At 39.1% G+C, this 21,619-nt stretch overlaps 1 protein-coding gene and 1 pseudogene across 1 annotated transcript; one reads left to right on the top strand and one right to left on the bottom strand.

Annotated features, from left to right (window-relative positions):
* The first annotated feature begins 654 nt into the window (after positions 1 to 654).
* LOC110869701 lies at positions 655 to 8,670 on the top strand (annotated as a pseudogene).
* A 36-nt stretch (positions 8,671 to 8,706) lies between these two features.
* On the bottom strand, positions 8,707 to 15,048 carry LOC110872309 (peroxisome biogenesis protein 12). The gene is made up of 10 exons (XM_022121080.2): positions 14,809 to 15,048; positions 14,624 to 14,729; positions 12,224 to 12,372; positions 11,891 to 12,140; positions 11,677 to 11,786; positions 10,409 to 10,483; positions 10,166 to 10,252; positions 9,997 to 10,083; positions 9,212 to 9,349; positions 8,707 to 9,019 (listed from the first exon to the last, which is right to left on the bottom strand). Exons 1-10 carry the CDS (start codon positions 14,914 to 14,916, stop codon positions 8,948 to 8,950), a joined length of 1,182 nt encoding a protein of 393 aa, XP_021976772.1. The 5' UTR covers positions 14,917 to 15,048; the 3' UTR covers positions 8,707 to 8,947.
* Between the last annotated feature and the right edge of the window lie 6,571 nt (positions 15,049 to 21,619).

The raw sequence follows: 21,619 nt of genomic DNA on the forward strand, positions 1-21,619 counted from the left end.
GGTGACCAAGACATTACCAAATATAATTATAATAATGTAATTAGGAAACTTAACCAATTATGACCAACTTGTCAACATTGATCCCTCAAGTTCTTATTCGGTCTAACCTTGTATACCCACACATCCACCTCAACATCCGCATCTCAGATACCCCCCATCTTGCATGCTTGTGCGTTCTTGATAGCCCAACATTTTGTCTCATACAACATAGCCGGTGATACGGACCCTCCATGAACCGCCAAACATCCGGTCAAGTGCACGATTTGTCAAGTTCCCATGTTCCCACGTTCTTGTAGTTTAAGTCATGCATTTTCCCATGTTTACTCTATTTCCTAATTTCATGTTGCTCACGTCAGTAGGTTACATGTACCAATATTCTTTAAATACCTTGTTTTTCTTTGGAATGAAGATAAGAAGAAAATTATTGAAAAAGTATTGTTTCGTTTCTCTTATCTAGTTCTTGGAGCCTAACCCACTCAACGGGTCTCTTGGGAGATTAGCCATCTCGAATCGGCTTCTATCAGCCGGTCTAACTGAAACTCCATCTTGCATGCTTGTGCTTATGTCTTCTTAAGGAGCAACTTTTGATATTACATATATTCAAATATACAAATTCAAAATATAGATATTACATTATTAATTATATCATTAACAATGAGGTTGCTACAAGTACTTTGAGAATTAGCGACCATTTTTCTTATTCTCACCTAGCTCATTAAGCAATCCTTATTGTGCAGACATGAAGCAAAATGCATCAAAGACATTGTTGCTACAATTTCTAGTAGGCTATCTCTCCTAGTTGCAAATGTTAATAAAATCCTCATTGGAATAGAGACTCGCTTGCAAGATTTGAAATCAAAGTTGGATATTGGGTTAGGTGGTGTGCGTATGGTTGGAATATGGGGTGTTGGGGGTGGGGGTAAGACTACTCTCGCATATGCTACTTATACGGAGATCTCTCACCAATTTGAAGCTCGTTGTCTTCTTGAAAATATTCGTGAGGAATCAAGCAAGCATGGTTTGAAAAAGTTGCAAGAAAAAATTCTATCACTTGCTTTGAAAACAAATGTGGTGGTAGATAGTGAGATAGATGGAAGAAGCATGATAAAAAGTAGGTTATGTACTAAAAGTGTTTTAGTTGTTCTTGATGATGTTGATGATCTTAAGCAACTAGAGGTGTTAGGCGGATCACATGATTGGTTTGGTGAGGGGAGCCGAATAATAATCACAACTAGGGATCAGCATTTGCTAACTCGTAAGGCAGACACAATCCATGAAGTGAATTTGTTATCACATGATGAGGCTATCAAGCTCTTTCGTAAACATGCATATCTATCGAGAAGCTAAACCTGTTGAAGATTATGAGACGCTTTCACTAGATGTGGTTTCTTATGCTGGTGGGCTCCCATTAGCACTTGAAGTTCTAGGTTCTTTTCTATATGACAAAGACAAGGATGAGTGGAAGAGTGCCTTGGCCAAGTTAAAAGATACCCCTGACGCCAAGGTCACCGAGAGACTCAAAATTAGTTATGATGGACTTGAGGCTGACCAACAAAAGTTATTCTTAGATATTGCATGTTTCTTGAGGAGATGCGAGATAAATACGGCTGTTGAAATATAAAGTCATAAGTGTCTTATAAGCTGGTGCAGGGAAGTTAGAGGGGCCTTCTGGTCATTTCTCAAAGTTTAAATAAGTCTTTTGTTTACAAGTGAATAAGTGGTGAAAGTTCAGGGACTGAAGTTGCTAAAAACAAACGATGGTTGTTATGGCAGTTAGGGTTAGAAGATTTGGGGCTTTATAAGCTGATCCACTGATCACTTTTAGATAGTTCGATTCCTCTGTATTTTCACTTTCAATTTCTTTCTTTCAATTCGTTTGTATGTTGATTTTGAATTCAATAAAGTAATCAGTAAGATTTGAGTTGAATTGTGAGTTTATTCTTTGTGCGATTGAGATTTCTTTGGTGTTTGATTACAACAATTGGTATCAGAGCCTGGTTCTGGCTCGATTCAAAGAAGTCGGTTGATTTAATCAAGATCGTGGTTCAAGAAAGAAGACAATCATGGTGTCAACAAAATTCGAATTGGAAAAGTTTGATGGAAAGAATGATTTTAGTCTATGGAGGCTGAAGATGAGAGCTCTGTTGGTTCACAATGGAGTGGTGGATGCATTGAAGGGGGAAGAGAATCTTCCTACTGGTCTTACAGATAAAGAAAAGAAGGAGATGATGGAGAAAGCACATAGTGCTATCATTCTAAGCCTTGGTGATCGAGTGCTGAGAGAAGTCTCAAAAGAAACAACTGCTGCAGGTGTGTGGTCAAAACTGGAAAGTCTGTATATGACTAAGTCCCTAGCCAATAGGCTATACTTGAAGAAGAAGTTGTATACATTCCAGATGGGTTCAGGGAGCACCATTGCAGATCATACAGATGAGTTCAATAAACTCATTCTGGATCTTGAGAACATTGAAGTGAAGCTTGATGATGAAGACCAGGCCATCATTTTCTTGACGTCTCTACCTCCGTCCTTTGAACACTTTGTAGACACTTTAATGTATGGTAGAGATACATTGTCTATGGAAGAAGTGTTGGCTGCCTTAAACTCTAAAGAGTTGAAGAAGAGATCTGATCATAAAGAAGAAGGTGGAGAAGGGTTAATGGTGAGAGGAAGATCAGAAAAAAGATTCAAGAAGCAATCAAGAAGCTCATCAAGATCAAAGTCCAGGTTCAAGAGAAGGTGTTTTGTATGTAATTCTGAAAGTCATTTTAAAAGGGACTGTCCTGAATGGAAGAAAAAGAAACAAGAGTTTAATGGCACAAAAGGGCAAAACTGTAATATTGCTCAAGAAGATGCTTATTCATCAGATGGCTATGACAGTGCAGATGTCTTGACAGTCATGTCATGTGATGGAATCACAGGAAAATGGGTCATGGACTCTGGTGGATCATTCCATATGACTCCTGTTAAGCAATTCTTCAAGACCATTGATTATGGTGAATATGGGTCTGTAAAGTTGGGAGATGACAGGCCATGTGTCATTAAAGGTATTGGGACAGTAGTGTTCAAGATGGCAAATGGAATGGAGTTTGAATTCAAAGGGGTCAGGTATATTCCTGAGTTAAAAAGAAGCTTGTTGTCTTTGGGAACTTTTGAGAAAGAAGGTTATCATGTTAGTCTAAAGAATGGCAAAGCAAGAGTAGTGATGGGATCTATGGTGGTATTATCTGGTTCAAGAAAGGATAATGACATCTATATTCTGGATGGAACTGTCATAAGAGGTGATAATTGCAGTGTTGAACATAATGAACTGAGTGAAGCAACATTATGGCACAGAAGACTTGGTCATATTAGTGATCAAGGGCTGCAAGAATTGAAAAAACAACAGGTCATTAGTTTCAATGACAAGGGAGCAGGTTTTTGTGAAAATTGCATAATGGGAAAGGCTCACAGGGTTAAGTTCACTAAAGGCAAACACAAGACAAAGGGTATTCTTGACTATGTTCATGCAGATTTGTGGGGTCCAACTAAAACTCAATCGCTTGGTGGTGCAAGGTATTTTCTCTCTTTGGTAGATGATTTTTCAAGAAGGGTGTGGGTCTATGTATTGAAGCATAAACATGAAGCATTTAAAAGTTTTCAAGATTGGAAGAGTCTAGTTGAAAATCATGCTGGGAAGAAAATTAAAAGACTAAGAACAGACAATGGGCTTGAATTTTGTTCAAAAGAATTCAATGAATACTGCAGAAAGAATGGTATTGGTAGGCATTTAACTGTACTAGGAACACCTCTACAAAATGGGTTGGTTGAGAGGATGAATAGAACCTTGTTAAACAAGGTGAGGTGTATGCTGATCAGTGCTGGAATGCCAAAGAAATTTTGGGCAGAAGTTGTGACTACAGCAGCTTATTTGATAAACAGATCACCCTCAGTGGCCACAGGGAATAAAGCACCTATGGAAGTCTGGACAGGTGAGAAGTCAGACTATGGAAATCTAAAAATATTTGGTTCATTGGCTTATGCTCATATAAGTCAAGGTAAATTAGAACCAAGGGCAATAAGATGTGTTGTTTTGGGGTATCCTGATGGCACAAAAGGGTATAGAGTGTGGAAAATGGATGGTGATGGTCCAAAGGTGTTTGTAAGCAGAGATATTGTTGCATTCAGAGAGGATATTGTGTATAAAGACTTGGTTGGTGAAAGAGCTGTAAAAACTAAATATGTTGATCATAGTATTCTAATTGAGGTGGAGCCTATGGAAGACCAACATGACCAACAAGAAAGTCCACAATCTGTAGAAAATGAGGGTAACACCTCTGGAAATGAAGGTGGTCAAAGTTCAAGTCATCAAGACTATTGTTTGGCCAGAGATAGAACCAGAAGACAGATTATAAAACCTTTGAAGTTCAGAGAGAATGAAAATATCTCTGCTGTGGTGTTTCTTGCTGCAGAAAATGAGAGTATTAATGAACCTCTCACTTATGAGGAGGCTATCAAGACAAAGGAAAGTGATAAATGGAAGAAGGCAATGGATGAAGAGATGGACTCTTTGTACAAGAATGAAACTTGGCAGCTGGTTGATAAGCCAAAGGATAAGAAGCTGGTGTCCTGTAAATGGATTTATAAGCTAAAAGAGGGTATCAAAGAGGGTGAAAGTCCAAGGTACAAAGCCAGGTTAGTGGCTAAAGGCTTTACACAGAAAGCTGGCATTGACTACAATGAGATTTTCTCACCTGTAGTTAAACACACTTCCATAAGGGTAATTTTGTCTTTAGTAGCTGCTCTTGATCTGGAGTTAGAACAGCTTGATGTTAAAACAGCTTTCCTGCATGGAAATTTAGAAGAGCAGATCTATATGGCCCAACCAAAGGGTTATGAGGTGAAGGGTCAGGAAGAGAAGGCTTGTTTGTTGAAAAGGTCATTGTATGGGTTGAAACAGTCACCCAGGCAATGGTATAAAAGGTTTGATGACTATATGATCAGCAGTGGATTCAACAGAAGCAGCTATGATAGTTGTGTTTATCATAGGGAATACAGCAGGGGTAATTATGTCTATTTACTGTTGTATGTTGATGATATGCTGCTGGCTTGTAAAGATAAAGAGGAAATAGAAGCTACAAAGAGGTTACTTATGAAGGAATTTGACATGAAGGAGCTGGGAGAAGCAAAGAAGATACTTGGTATGGAGATTAAAAGAGATAGAAAGTTGAAACAGCTCAAGTTAAGTCAAAGTCCATATGTGAAGAAAGTCTTAAGTAATTTCTGTATGGATAGTTGCAAAGCAGTTAAAGTTCCTCTTGCTGCACATTTCAAGTTGTCAAATGAAGACTCTCCTAAAACAGAAGAAGAAAAATTCTATATGGAGAAGGTGCCATATGCTAATACAGTTGGCAGTTTGATGTATTTGATGATATGCACAAGGCCAGATCTTGCTTATGCTGTCAGTATAGTAAGCAGATTCATGGCTAATCCCGGAAAAGAGCATTGGGCTGCTGTGAAGTGGATTCTCAGATATTTGAAAGGTACACAAGGTATTGGTCTGATGTTTGGGGATAAAATAAGTGAAAAGGGCAAAAGGGTCACTGGTTATGTTGATGCAGATCATGCTAAAGATCTGGATAAAGGAAGGTCCATAACAGGTTATTCATTTCTTGTGTTGGGGAATTTAGTGAGTTGGAAAGCTCAGCTGCAACATGTAGTTGCTTTATCATCCACAGAGGCAGAGTTTATTGCATTGACTGAAGGGGTAAAAGAGTCATTGTGGCTGAAAGGGCTGGTGTCTGATTTGGGAGTTAATTTGGATGAGGTTGAGGTGTTTTGTGATAACACTGGAGCTATACAACTGTCTAAAAACAGTGTATTCCATGAAAGGACCAAACACATAACGGTAAAATTGTTCTTTATTAGAGAAATAATCAACTCAAAAGAGGTTATGGTCAAGTGGATTGAAACACAAGAAAATCCTGCAGATATGATGACAAAGCCAATTGCAGGGGTTAAATTTGATAGCTTTATGAAGATGCTGGGCTTACTTTAAAGTCAATTATGACTTTAAGGTGGAGATTGTTGAAATATAAAGTCATAAGTGTCTTATAAGCTGGTGCAGGGAAGTTAGAGGGGCCTTCTGGTCATTTCTCAAAGTTTAAATAAGTCTTTTGTTTACAAGTGAATAAGTGGTGAAAGTTCAGGGACTGAAGTTGCTAAAAACAAACGATGGTTGTTATGGCAGTTAGGGTTAGAAGATTTGGGGCTTTATAAGCTGATCCACTGATCACTTTTAGATAGTTCGATTCCTCTGTATTTTCACTTTCAATTTCTTTCTTTCAATTCGTTTGTATGTTGATTTTGAATTCAATAAAGTAATCAGTAAGATTTGAGTTGAATTGTGAGTTTATTCTTTGTGCGATTGAGATTTCTTTGGTGTTTGATTACAACAACGGCGATGATGGTTCTTGATGCTTGTAGTTTTTACCCTTGTATAGGGGTTAAGGTGTTGGTACAAAAGTCTCTTATAAAAGTTTCGGATGGAATATTAGATATGCATGACTTGATAGAAGAAATGGCACACTACATTGTTAGAGAGGAACACCCTAATAATCCCAAGAAACATAGTAGAATTTGGAAAGAGGAAGATATCGTGGACTTCTATGATATGGGGGCAGCTGCACCGTTGATGGTTAGTTAAGTTAACTTTGCACAAATATAATTTTTATGTGCATCTAGTGACATTTGTCTATAGATACTAACACAATTTGCTTTTAACACAGGAAACTGAAGTATTATCTTTGCGAGTTAGTTTTTATAACCAATACCCACGTCTTTCTCATGTTGTTGCAAACATGAAGAAACTTCGGTGGGTTATGTTGTTAAACTATCCGCCGTCTTCACTCCCATCGAATTTTCAACCCACAAAACTTGGTTGCCTGATGTTGATAGACAGCGGACAAAAGCGACTCTGGAAAGGATGTAAGGTAATGAGCATTCTTGTTTCACAAAGTCATTGTAATAAAATTGTATGCATGCCAATGAATGCGCTTAAAAACTTTTGCGTACTTGTCTTGAAACAGCGTCTACCAAATTTGAAAATTCTTTCTCTCCATCGTGCACGGTGCCTAATCAGGACACCAGATTTTAGCGGCCTTCCATGTCTTGAAAGATTGACTTTAGAAGAATGTGGTGAACTAAAAGATATCCATCCATCAATTGGATATCACCAAAGGCTTGTTTATGTAAAAGTGAGTACGTGTCGAAAACTTAAAATGTTTCCACCCATCATAGGGATGAAAAAATTGCAGACTCTTGAACTCTCTTCCTCTTGTAGATTTCAACAGTTTCCGGATATCTAGACAAGCATGGATAGCTTGGTAAACCTTCGTTTGGATGGCACTGGCGTAGAAATAATCCCACCGTCAGTTGGACAATTTTGTACAAACCTTGTTACATTTAGTTTAATAGGTTGTAAGCTTAAGAGGATAGAGGGAAACTTCCACCTCTTAACAAGTTTGAAAGATCTTATTCTCTTCAGTTGTGGTCGACACCATAGTCAACATTCAACATCCTACAAGAATCTAACGAATTGTATCAAGTTACACTCCTTCCATCAAGACAGCTTGGTGAGTTTGAAGTTTCTTCAGTTTCCACGTTTTTTAAGAAAGTTGGATCTTAGTTACTGCGATTTGGGAGATGGAGACATCCCATCGGATATTCGTGAGTTGTTATACCTACAAGTACTTTGCCTAAATGGAAACAATTTTTGACGGTTACATTCGAGCCTCTCGCGAATCCCATGTCTCAAGTTCCTGAATTTGTCATTCTGCCGTAGCCTTGTAGAATTGCCGGATCTCCCATCAAGCATAGCTATTCTCAAAGCAAATCAATGTGACTCACTAGAAAGCGTAGGCGATTTATCAGATTATAAATGGTTGTGGAAAGTCTCAATATGGAGGAGAAGTAATAAGTTGATTGGTGGTGAGAGGGTACTCCATTCCATGCTTCAGGTTTAACTCTTATCTTGTTTTTGAACTTCAACCTATCTATGGCTTATATAATGTACAATAATAGTTGGAATGAATCCATGGCAGGTAAATGCAGTTGAAGATCGCTTTATGAGTGTCGACACTCCGGGTGATAGCTCGTTGATATCGTATAAAACAAGCACATTGCAACTTCCACACAATTGGTACAATGACTTCAGTGGATTTTTATTATATGCTAATCGTTGTCGGATTTGGGAGTGTAGCATAGTTATTAAGCGGGAGATCTCCATGGATTCCCAACATGATCATGATCACGGGGAGCCGTTTGATAAAAATCCGGAGTCTTATGAATACGAGCAGGTTGGTTATGTACCCTTTGGTTCATTGAGGCACATCCCATGGTGGAATTCTACATGCACTAATATCACATTACAATTTCATGCCAAGGGTAATCCTAAGGTAGAACTTGTTCCTAGGAAAAGTAAATTAGGTGGTTCAAGGGAAAAGGCAAAAGCTACAATAGATTGCTCAGAGTGTTGGGAAGAGGATCAAAAGACATTTGAGATCATGTATGATTCAAACTCCTCTAATATTCATATTGTATGGGATCATGGCTATGACTGATTTACTTATCGGATCCGCGGGTGGTGTGTGGATTCATGTTTTTGTGTCAATGAACATACCAAATTGTGTTATATAAATATATAATCAATTATTAAACACAAATGCATATAGAGTACTCAAGATGTAACTTGTAACATCATGAGCTCACAACAATCATTAATACTGTAATTACTAGAAGCATATAACGCCATTAATCTGAATTATTTACAAAGAAAATGAGGCTTGATTCACTTGCTTTATCATTGGTCTACAACAATGAACTCATAACATCTTAATTCAACATGTATGATCAAATTTGTATGGCAAACCCATAAGTCAATCTCCCATTGTATCTGACCAGAAGCTGCTTCTACAGGTCATGAAATAGCCTCCTAATCTGGTCCACGTTTGCAGGAACCAATGTAACCGGGCAGCGGTTATACTATTGTCACAAGAAAATGAGAAATAGACACATATTAGCATTAAATATTTTAAATAACGTACAGATGACGTTTGCAGTTCTAAGCTGCACTAAAAATGACCCCTTTTGACTTTTTAGTCAACTCACGCGACCCACCAGTTAGACACCTAATGGAAGGTAAGTGTTGAAGATGACAGTTAGAAGAATCCATACCTGTGAAACATACTTGAATATGCAAGCATAACAAAACACGAACCCAGAAACCGTAACTGCCGATGGATTTGCCCGCTTCTGAGAACATAGAGGACATAATGTCCTATCAGGCGGCAGAGGGATGCCCTCCTTAGCCACCTGTTACATAAAAAGCTAATTATATATATAACATTTAAGAGTGACCAAATCGCCGCAGCTAGCGTCACATCAAGCTACAGTGATTTGTTTTTTTGGTTGTCTTTTTGTGTAACTCAACTTCCAGCATTGACACGTACAGTCGTACACCCCCTAAGCTTTCTTAAGACTTTGTAAAATGATTTTGACCCTCTCGAGTTTTACGTTATGTTTATGTACGTAGGTCAAACACAATATGTTTCCGTGCTTATTTACGTTTACAATTGGTCTACGTTTTGACATAAATTTTGTTCGGAAACGGGTCGGCTTAAAACTAATACGTTTTCACTAGGCGGTATAAATTCGAGTTGCTTTACGTTTCGACGCTGCCGCAACGTGCAGTACCATTCTTTAACTTAAAAAAAAAAAACTATTTTCTTGCATGCTTATCTTTAAGTACGTTTCGATATAATGCCAAGTTGGTTTACGTTTCGACGTATTTTGTCTCGATAATGAGTCGGGTCAAATAAAATGTGTTGCGTGTCAAAATACTAGTTTATAAACAATTATGATATAAAAAAATGGAGCGTTTTAAAAAATCTTATCCTGCTTGTATAAGAGATATAAATATTCTAAACAAATATAAAACCGGATATATATGTGACACACACCTTTGGTGGAGGAGGAGGAGGTGGGGGAGGATACACCGTTGGAGCCGACATTCTCTCCTCAGCAGATTGGTACCACCATTCCATCATCTATAATTATAGCACATGAGGATAAAATATTTTATGAAAAATAGTTGCATTTAAATACATAAAATATAAAAAACACACCCACCTTGAAACCGAACACTGCAGCTATCAGACCAGTTTGTGCATAGTCCAGAACTGCATAAGCGCAAGTTAGCAACGCTCCTTGTACTGCCTGAAACACATAAAATATCAGCAAAAATTTGACATAAAACACTTGTGATAGATGCTTTACTCACTGTCATGAGAAACATATTACTTGCATGTGTTTAACAAGATGCAAAACATATTATCATTATTATTAACACAAATAGAAGAGTTTCAAGCATACCTTTAACCAAGGAGGGCCACGTAGTCTTTCACGTTCGTTACTTCTTATTTTGGAAATTCTTGATGAAGTATCCATCTACCTTGACATCAAAAGTCAACTAAATGAAATGCACAGGATGACCACATAATAAAAGTAAATAAAAGATAACGCTTTATTTAGGCATTTGGCAAATAAATAAACTTCAAATTTTTTGGAATTTCATTGTTACTTCATTTATCTTGGAACATCTTCTGTTATAGGTTGTTTCCTATGCAGTTAATATCGGTGACATATCGGTTATATCGGTTATATCGGTCATATCGGTCCCTTAGTAAAATATCGGTGTCAAATATCGGTACCGATATTATCACCGATATTTGACCGATATAACCGATATATCACCGATATTTGACCGATATAACCGATATATCACCGATATTTGACCGATATAACCAATATATCACTGATATATCACTGACTTATTGGTGTTAATTTGCTCTATATATAAATTCTGCATTATATTAAAATTACCGATATCCCACCAGTATCTCACCGAGATAACCTATATTTCAAATATCGGTGCTTTTTACCGATATCCAATATTTTACCGCCTTAACTGCATAGGTTGTTTCCAATAAAAACTATAACACTTCCCTTTTTTCTTCTTTTGGCAAATTTTGTTACAAAATATCCCAATTAGTATCCAATTAGTTGCCGATTAATCGCTAGACGGTCAACAGCGGCCCTAGGTAGTCCTAATCAGCCAAAAATCGCCGGTTCCGAACAAATTCCGGCCATTTTCCAGTCAAACCTTGTAAATTTCGGTGATTAATCTTGTCTACTTAAAAAATGACCCAATGAGGGGTTAAAACTTGTCTTGCTAAAGAAATCACACATAAAAATGTGTGTGTGTGCATGCGTGTGTGTGTATATATAACTAAAGATTAGATACAAAAATCTCAATCCGATTAATCGCGATTAATCCGTGTTAATCCCAATTAATCGCTAAGCCATACCCCACTGGTTGACTAGCGCCTAGCAATTCTTACAACACTGCATAATATTACTTATTTACCCTTTAGTATTAATTACAATATAAAATGCCGACAGATTCCGCCACAAAATTCCTCTACTTCGTCTGGATTAAAGAAATTTAGATATTTGCCCAATTTCAAGCTCTTTTATTGAACATTGCCTATATATTGTGACACATGTAGTAGTAAATTTGCATATTTATTATAATCATTCAAGAGAGAAAAAAAGTAATCAGCTCAACATCAAGAACATACCAGCTCTTGTCCTGTAGCCCGACAAACTTGAAGTCCAAGTGCGTGTAATCCCGGAGAGTAGAATCCGGTAGCATCCAAAAGGTATAGCAGCTGGTAAGCAAACGCTAATCCTGCACGATAGAAATCAGCCAGAATAGGTTAACACATAATAGAAGGCTAGAGTTCTAGATAGACAAGAAGATCTCTGTAATCATAACATCTTTATTGCTATTACCTTCGGTTCCAGCATGCAACCAAGGGTAGCAAGTAGCTACAATCTTATTCATTCTTTTCCTGAAGCGTGTTCTAACCGACAAATCTGTATCCAACCCACTAGTTGAAGCAAATGAACTGCTTGCATCACCAAAATTGTCACTTTCATCAAACCGTTCATTAACATTTCCCCAAAGACTAGCTTGAAGAGCAGCTTCTCTTTCTCTGTTATAGATCGCATGCAACTTTGACTTGAAATACGGTAACACAACCTGCATCATGCCATCATATCATCATCATCCATTTACATAAAGAAGTCTTAACCGCAGAAAAATAAACATGATGCAATACCAACCAGAAAGACAACCGAGAGAAGCTTTTGACGTTTCCTTATTCCAGAATGTTGAATTCTACTTCCTGGTTCCATATGAAGGTCATCCTTTTTCACATGAACATTAACTGCTCTCCTTCTTAAGCCATATAAAGTCTCTGCAAAAGATGCATCTGGAAGAACACAATAGCAACAGGTTACTTATATGTATCATTTTGGTGTTTAGAGAAAACAGAAGGATTAGAGAAAGATTAGAGATATTAGAGTGATTTAAGAGACGAAATATCAAATCATTCATACTAACACCAAAGTAAGGAAAACTATTTAAATAGCCTTACAAATAAGGTAAATAAAGAATGCAGCTAATGTAAAGGAAACCACTAACTCCACTAACTATTGGACACCATAATTAACTAACTCACAAATACTAAGGTAGTGTTTGGTATGCAGGAATGAGAGGTGGAATGGAATGTATGATTACGAGGGAATGAAGAAAATGGTGTTTGGTTGGTCAATGGAATGGAATCACCCATTCCAAAATGCATTCCATTCCCTCAAAATCATTCATTCCACCCCCCATGTTTTTTTTCCATTCCATCCCCTCTTGCACCATTCATCAATAACACCACAACCCACCACCTTCGCCACCACCCACCACCGACACCATCGCCGCTACCCGCCACCACCTCACCCCGACAACCACCGCCACCGCCACCACCCACTCGCCACCGTTATCACCCACAGCCGCGACCAATCGCTAACGACACTCGCTGCCGCCGCCCACCACCATCGTCGACGCCACCACCACCGCCACCACCAACCGCCGCCGCCACCACCAACCGCCACCTCTGATGCCACCCACCACCAACGACCACCTTGCCACCACCACCACTCGTTGTCGCCGCCGCACTACCACTCGCTGCCACCACCACCACCCATCGCCGCTGCCAACACCCACCACCACTACCTATAACCACCCACAATCACTACCACCGACCACCACCACCACTCACCGTTGATTTTGTTACTCCGTTTTTCTTGCCTACCGAACAATACACAATAATAACTCATTCCATTCACACATGGTAACCAAACAAGACATGGAATGGTAATGATCCATTGCATTCCCTCGTCCATTCCATTACCTCGTCCATTCCATTCCTTCATCCATTCCATTACCCCATACCAAACAGAGATAAACACAACTTTTGTGCGTGTGCATGCATGTGGTAGAATGCACGGGTAAGGCACTAAGACCCTCCGTAGTGGGGCGCCACCACACGTCAAAAGAGGGCATAGCGCTCCATAGCGCCGCCACACACCACTACGGCCGGCGCTATGGGGTAATTTGTTTTCCCTCCCGCGATGTATATCATGGCGTGAGTGCGTGACCATTCTTTCCCCACTCACACACATATACATACATGATACATACATATATATAAAGCCCCATACATATATAACCCCACTACACACTCAAGTTATATAAATACCCTCTCTTACACAATCCGCCACTTGTCGCATAACGCCCCACAAGGGGCTTTATGACTACACATGGCCTAAGGCCAAACGTGGAGATGAGAGGTGCATGTTGTTATGTGCTCATTTCCTTGGGTGACAATGATATGCATCAGAAGCTTTATTTTACGGGATTTGCATTATTTAATTTTTGTATAATATTTGTTTTACTAGTTATTTTGTTTCCTTTGTTAAGAAAGAGTCAAGTCAAAGTGGTTAGCAATTTCTGCACTATTTTAGTAGAACATGGGTTAAGGAGTAGTGGGTAGTTTGAGTCTTGTTACTATTTATAATTTTCGTTGTAGTTGGGTTGTTTTTATGAATGAAAAATATTAAATGAGAGTTATCTCAAATCTTGCTTCCTGCTATTTTCTTTTGAGTTTAATCCACTCAACGGATTATTTATCCCAAATTCGATTGGTAAATTGGTTCGTATCACATGTATCAATCCCCCTGCTTGAAACGTCCTTGTCCTCATCGGCGAAATCTAGATGAAACTTGGCGACAGACCACGGGGACACCACGCCACTCGACTCTTTCGGTGGCGTTCTAGTGAAGCACCATAAGTAGATAATCTATATATTGAAAGTTCGAAACATATATAAAGCTTATTTATAGCTAAATTTTGGGTAGGGGAAGCTATAAACCTATAAGATATACACAAAAATTTATAAAATCACTAACATGTTAACATAATGCATATGAAAATTGAAACATGTAATAACATAGCATATGAAGAGTATAACCATAAACTTATGTAACAAACTAAAATTAATCAATATTTCTACCACATTGACTTTCCAAAGTCAAAACACACACATAAAATTGGTGAATTTTATCGCACTAACATATCTAGGGCTCAAATTGGTAGACTAATTCAACAGAACATAAGGTTAGGGTGTCTACCTGTGGTGCGTAAGCTATGTGTTTCGAGAATTAGGGTTAGGGCAGCGAAGAATTCGTCTTCATAATCCAATACTTTGTGGAGGAAAGGTCTTCTTAGAGCTAATACCTGATATTGATTCAACAAATTAAGAAGTAAAGGTGAAATTGAGAAGTGAAAACCCTAAATAGAAGGATATTGAGCGTACACCGATGGAGTAGGTGAGAGCGGCACGGAGACTGGAAGGAAGCTGTTGAGCGGCGGACATCTCGAAGAAGGTGGGATGACTCCCTTGACCTCCCACCTGGAACAGCATCTTTCGCTTTGTGTGTGTGTGATTGCAGTGGGTTTGTTTGTGGGGAAGATGAAGATGGATTGTTGTTTCTTTTCTGTGTTGCTATTTTGATCACACAAGCTTTTGATTTGCCTTTTCGAGGGGATGGATTGCATTTGCAAACTTTTTTTTTTTTTTTTGGTTTTATTAAAAGGAACTTTTTTTTAAGGGTAAATTACATTTTTCGTCCTTATGTTTATAACGAGTTGTAATAGATAACCTTTAACTTTAATAATTACAGTCACGGTCTTTTATTTGTAAAACCTGTTACACCTTAGGTCCTTTAACCCTAACCTGGTTAAAACTTTAATTTAAGTGAGGTCATGTGCAATCTATGTGAGGACAAAACAGTCATTTAATACCAAAAAAATGTCAAAATTTATTAACTTATATAAAAATTATAAACCTAAACCACCATCATCATCACAAAAAAATGTCAAAATTTATTAACTTATATAAACCTAAACCACCATCATCATCACCGTCTCCCCTTACTCTCTCTATTCCTGTACTCTCTCTCTCTCTTTCTCCTTGTACTCTCTTTCTCTCTACATGCCACTTCTACAACCATCATCATCAGGCCACCACCACCGCCCTCTCCACCCAACCCACCACCCATCACGTATCTCCACCACAACCCTTCACACACTGTTTGCAACCCAGGATTCTATTTTATCATCAATCCAGTCCCCGTTCACGTTTTTTCTTTTTCTTATCAATGAATAGATTTCTTACTTGTATGACTTAGATGTCTCGTATTTCTCGAAAAAGTGATTCGATTGATGGGATTTGGTATGATACTTATGAGATCGATGATATCGATGAGATTGATATTCAAATATTTCTTCTTAGAGCGTATTGATTTGACCCCATAAGCGGGACCACCACCCAATAGCATGTTGCCACCTAGAGAATCTCCTAATTGTTTCAAAGCAACTAGAAAGAGATTCTTTAACCAGAAAGAATTCGGTTCAGATGTAGGATACCTATCCAGAATTTTTCGCAACTCAATCATAGATGATGAATCATCAAAGATTTGACCTTTTCAAACTCTGCCTGTAACTCACTAGACCCCAACTCAAAACCCTAATCCCCTCCCACTACAACAACGACAAGTTCTTCGACCTCTCTCCAAAACGTCGTCGCTTCACAATCTGTCCTCCTCACCATCGCCCTCAACCTCACCCATGAAAACCCACCAACCATTAACTCAATCTCCACCAATTTCTTCAACATTTCACAAATGTCCGATGACCTCACCAACAACACGTTCAAGATCGAATCTTGCGTCATCAATTTAACAAACAAAGGTGCACCCAGTTCGTTAATTGTCCCCAATTTGAATTCTAAGGTGTTAATTGAGTCTATTAGGATTGTTTTAAAAGTTGTGTATGATGATCGGTTTGCCACTTTTAGCTATGGTGGTCGGGTGGGTATGGGTCGAGCGACCGTTGTTGTAGTGGGAGAGGATTATGGTTTTGAGTTGGGGTTTTGTGAGGGGGTGTGGTGGAGATACGATGGTGGGTGGTGGAGATATGTTGGTGGGTTGGGTGGAGAGGAGGCAGGATGGACGGAGGTGGGCAGTGGTATAGGTGGTGTAGGTGGTTGTGGCCTGATGATGATGGTTGTAGAAGTGGTATGTAGAGAGAGAGAGAGAGAGAGAGATTACAGGGGAGATGGAGAGAGAGTATGATGCGGGTTGTTGTGTATATTGATTTAAGTATATTTTAAGCTCTTTTTACACGTTAGTCAAGTTTTAAATTTATAAAACACGATATTTTACTAACACCAAACACACATATGGGCAAGTGCACCCATCGTGAGCGTAGTATAGTGTTGGCAAGATACCGAGGTCGTCCAAGGACACAAGTGCTTTTAGTACCGGTTTATTCTCAACGTCTAATCAAATCAAAAATTTAGAAAAAGGTTTTAAACTAGAGAAATAAAAACTAACTAAAATGCTGAAAAATAAAATAAAAGTAAAAACAGATAGACAAAATGAATCACTTGGCTCTGACTCGTGTATAGTGTAACCTTTGATTATTTCCGCACTTTTGCACTTTTTAAAGAGATTATCTTAGTTATTGTAGTAGGCCCCTCTTTTGAAGGTGACGTTACCCTCAACCCAGTAGTTTGAGTCAGCAAGGATACAATCCTAAAGGGTCAGATTATTGAAAGATAATTAATTAAGTTATTAATGCATAATGTGGTAGGCCCCTCATTTGAAGGTGACGTTACCCTCGGCTAAGTAGTCTGAGTCAGTAAGGATACAGTCCTAAGTAGTTGGGTTAAAAAATTAATAGTAGTTTAACTTATGAGGGGATCAAAGAGTTTGGACCCCCGCCATCCAATACCGGTGGGTATTGAAGGAGGTCCTACTAAATTTGACCCAGGTCCTTTGCAGGATATATACACTGAACAATGGCAAGACTCTTACCAAACCGTTCCCTTAACCCCCGACCAGGTAGCCAACATACCTCCATATAGACCGTAGAGATATGAATGGTGAAAATATTTTATTTTATATAGACAGTAAAATAATGCCAAGACACCATGGACAAACGATAAGGAAGAATCACCTTCAACATAAGAAACTAGTTATTAAAGTCATTAATACATAACCAAGTAAAAAGTGCGAAAAGATTAAAAATAAAAAGTATTACACTAGACACTTGTCTTCACCAAGTGATGTAAGAGACTTAGGCAAACATGGCCTTTGATTGTCAAGAACTCTTACGATCAATCTTGGATCCCGAGATGACTCACACACTCTATGATGGACAATGGATGATGGTGTTGTGATGGTGGTGGGTGGTGGGTGAAGTGTGAGAGAGGTGGTGTGCCAAGGGATGAGTTGCAAGTGATCCAAGCACTCCTATTTATAGGCTGAACAGAAGCCCGGGCACGGCCCCGTGTCCATCCTTCTCTCTTTCTTTATTAATTGCAGTTTGTCTGCATTAGTTGACCACGCCCCCGTGTCCGCTGAGCACGACCCCGTGTGCAGAAGCGTATCTGTACTATCAAGATTTGCCTGGATTCTGCGAATCTTATAGTTGACCACGGCCTCGTGTCCACTGAGCACGGCCCCGTGGTGGGCGATAGAAGCTTCTACAACTTTGTCTTTTCTGCTGACACTTGGGCACGCCCCCGTGCTCACTGAGCATGGGGCGTGTTCAGCCTTCTGTCTTCTTGATTTTGCTTGGGAAGATGCTGTCGGGGGGTCGGGCGTGCCACGTTTGTTCCTTTTCTTGTATTTATGTTAGATTTTGTTGCCTTTTTGCTTCTTTTGTTCATTTGAGCTCATTTAATCCTGAAAATACAAAAGGAAGACAAAAATATACTTTTTCCAACATTAGTACTAAAAAAGGGTTAGTTTCACGCCCCAATTGACGTAATTTATATGTTGCATTTTGTGCACATCAAATACCCCCACACTTGAATCTCTGCTTGTCCTCAAGCAAAACTCTTTATAATGTGGCTTTACACTCCCAAATGGAATGGGTAGAAGAGAAGGTTTTTGGGCTGGTCATAGAGTGTCGGGATTTCCAAGATTCGTTATTAAGTTTCATTTTTGTTTATTTACAATCCTATTTGTCATGATTTATTAAAACATTTCATAAGATAAATTACTTAGGGCATAACATGCCTTTTTAAAATTCCATTTATATACGAGTTCACATACCTCACGGGGGATCACTCAACACTCGGGCGAAGGTGTATTTTTAGTGAATCACTCGAGAGCGGTCATGGAACTTACTTCTACTATAGGCTTGCCAAGCAATCAATCTTCCTCCTTTTTACCTATATACCTTTGTAAATATCAAAAGGACTTTTTGGGTGAAGGGTTAGGCTTGGGCTAAAGGTGAGTGGTTGGGTTAGTAGTTAGTAAAAGGGCGAAAAGCATAAAAAGCATCGGTTTTCGTAAGACTTGATATTTTTCAAAACTTTTTTATTTTGATGAAGTATTTCCTTCAAACAAAGTTATTTGTAATAAACTTGTTTGTTTATTTCTTTGACTTCATCATTTTTTTTTTGAATCAAGTCATACTAAAAATCGAGCTTTGTTACTAAAATAAAGGGTTTAAAATGAAAAAGGGTTTAGGTGGGTAAATGGTGTTTGGTTTGGGTTATGAAATGAAAAGGTTTAGGCTCAAAGGGGTTAACTAAGGGGATTTTGGGTAGGTGGTAAAAAAAATAATTGTGTAGAAATAAAAAGTGTTAGTCCTAATGCCTCCATCATTTACTTACTCGGGTTTAAGTTGGTAAGGACCGGGAATGTATCGTCGTGGAAAGTTCTAGAGTCGTAAGAACCAAGCGGCTATTCACACAAGAAATGAAAAATGAGCATTTAGTTTAAAGATATGTATTTGTATGCTCAATAAAGGCTCAAATTCACTTTTGTTGGAATGGGTTTTATGTGATCAAGTATATATAATCAAATTTTAACTAAGCTTGTCATGCCGTTTCATAATTTTCTTATGTTGGTTCTTTTTATCAAGACGCTATCGGTTGTAAATTTGTAAAAATATAACCTTTTTAGAATTTTGAAATTCTCAACTTAAACTTAGACAAGAAAAAAAATGAAAATTTTTGAAAAAATTTGGGGTGATTAGCGGTTCCAATAGAGTTTTATGTAAGGCTTGTTAATTAGGACTTGCAAGATTCAAGGTTTTAGCATCCCCCCACACTTAAATTACACATTGTCCTCAATGTGTCCCAAAAATAAGTTTTTAGGTTGATTGAATGTGTGAAAAGGTGTGAAAAAGCAAAAATTTGTGTTACTGGTGGTCTGGACACGGCCCCGTGTCGGGTAGACACGACCCCGTGTTCAGGTGCCAGTAACGAAAACTTACAGAAGGTGGACACGGGGGCGTGTTGGTTGGGCACGGCCCCGTGTCTGGCAAAAATCTGCAGAATTTAAACAAACAGCAGATCTGGGAGGTGGGCATGGGGGCGTGTCGGCCGGACACGACCCCGTGTAGACAATCTGCAATGGTGAAAAACAGGTTTCTGGATTCGGTTTTCCTGTCCCGGCTTTAGTAGTACCAATATTAAGTACTGTAAGCCTCATATGTACCTGTTTTATCAATAAACACCACACCAAACCATAGCAAACATCCTAGATTACCAAGTTCAACTTCCAAACCACAAAGTTAAAAACAAAAGCAGAAAATAAAAAGAGTAAAAAGGAAAGTAAATTGTTCAACACTCGGCACGCAAGCCGGAATTTGTTCGATTGAAAAAGAGGTTAACCTGTGGGATCACCAACCAGCTGCTCCTGCTCCTACTCCACCCGCCTAGTCCATGTCCTCATCCTCGTCATCACCTCCTCCTCCATGCCCCGCCATATACTCCCGGATGTTCCCGATGTCATCTTGGATATCGGAGATGTTTCTTTCAATGGCTCCGACCCGGTTGTATGTGTTGTTGGCGAGGTTGTAGGTGTTCCTAGTGCACATAAGGTTTTCCTGCAACAAATCATGTAAACTTTGGAAGTTAGGAAAACCACCTCCTTGTGAGGAGGATTGGCCCGGATCACCGTGAGGCTGGTATTGGTAATGGGGAGGTTGTTGAAACTGTGGAGCGTGGAGGACTAGCGCCTCTTGCGGGTTCCAAGCATGCCCCTGCATTCTCTGGAAGCTAACTGACCCATCTTCGGCTTCATAAATTAAGTTCATGGCGCGGCAGATGTGTATATCCACTCTTCCCGACCATGGACTCATTTCAAAAGATCGAGGCATGTTCACGAAGCGCTTGAAGAGACTGTATATCCAACCCCCGAAGAAGATAGGGGTTGGTGGAGTAGCAAGCCGGTTCTAGTGCATGTTTCGGAGTAGGAGGAAAGGAACATCGAGAGGTTTGCGGGTATGGATGCAGTGAAGAACTATCAGATCTCGCAGCCCAACGACGTCACTGCTATCGTGCCTTTGACTAAGAGAGTAGGTGAGGACCCGATGGATGTAACGGTAAAGAGGGTCCCTTAACCTAGTACTCTTAGTGCTGCTTGGGTTGTAGTGCCCATCTCCAATTTGTGCCCATGCAGCTTGGCGTTCGTTTTCATCAAGTTCGCGTAACCCGCCAGTGTTTTCTTCATTGCTCGCGTCTTCCTCCTCATACAACCCTACCATTGACCCAAACTGCGCCAATGAAATTGAGTACTTGGTTCCCCCACATCGGAAATCCACACCATTATTCTCAAATGGCTCGCACCTTGAGTTGAACACAAATGTGCTATAGAATTCCAAAGTGTATTCGGGAACCGAACGAAGGCGAGTAGTAAGGGCGACTCTCAGCGGCCCGACGACTAGATTGTTGAAGCGGTCCCATTGGTTTACTATATAACGCCCTAACACGCTGTAACTGAAAAGACGCAGCGGAAAATACGTACCTTAAAAATTTCTTTCATTATAAACGTCTTAACTTACTTGAAGTTCATTTTAAGGTGACACATTTACAATGAATACAACAATCGAACTTATTCACAAAATAAAAACATAAACTATGTTTACTAAATAAATTGTCCAAGCATTCCCGTACAATCTAACTTGTGACTCGGTCTTCGATCTCCACGCCTCGGTGATCCTCCGTGACTCGTACAACCTACACTTACCATACAATTTCAAATGTTAGTACAAATTATGAATGTAACAATATTCATACACTTTCACTTTCCATTCGTTAATCC

This window comes from Helianthus annuus, chromosome 8, assembly GCF_002127325.2.
Source record: "Helianthus annuus cultivar XRQ/B chromosome 8, HanXRQr2.0-SUNRISE, whole genome shotgun sequence".
In the NCBI taxonomy this organism is placed as follows: domain Eukaryota; kingdom Viridiplantae; phylum Streptophyta; class Magnoliopsida; order Asterales; family Asteraceae; genus Helianthus; species Helianthus annuus.

Excerpts from the sequence above, each read along its gene's own strand:
- LOC110872309 (XM_022121080.2), bottom strand. The coding sequence starts at position 14,916 with ATGCTGTTCCAGGTGGGAGGTCAAGGGAGTCATCCCACCTTCTTCGAG. Across the intron at positions 11,787-11,890 it reads GTTGCATGCTGGAACCGAAG|GATTAGCGTTTGCTTACCAG; the intron begins GTAATAGCAATA and ends TCTATCGTGCAG. Across the intron at positions 9,350-9,996 it reads CTCCTCCTCCTCCACCAAAG|GTGGCTAAGGAGGGCATCCC; the intron begins GTGTGTGTCACA and ends TTTATGTAACAG.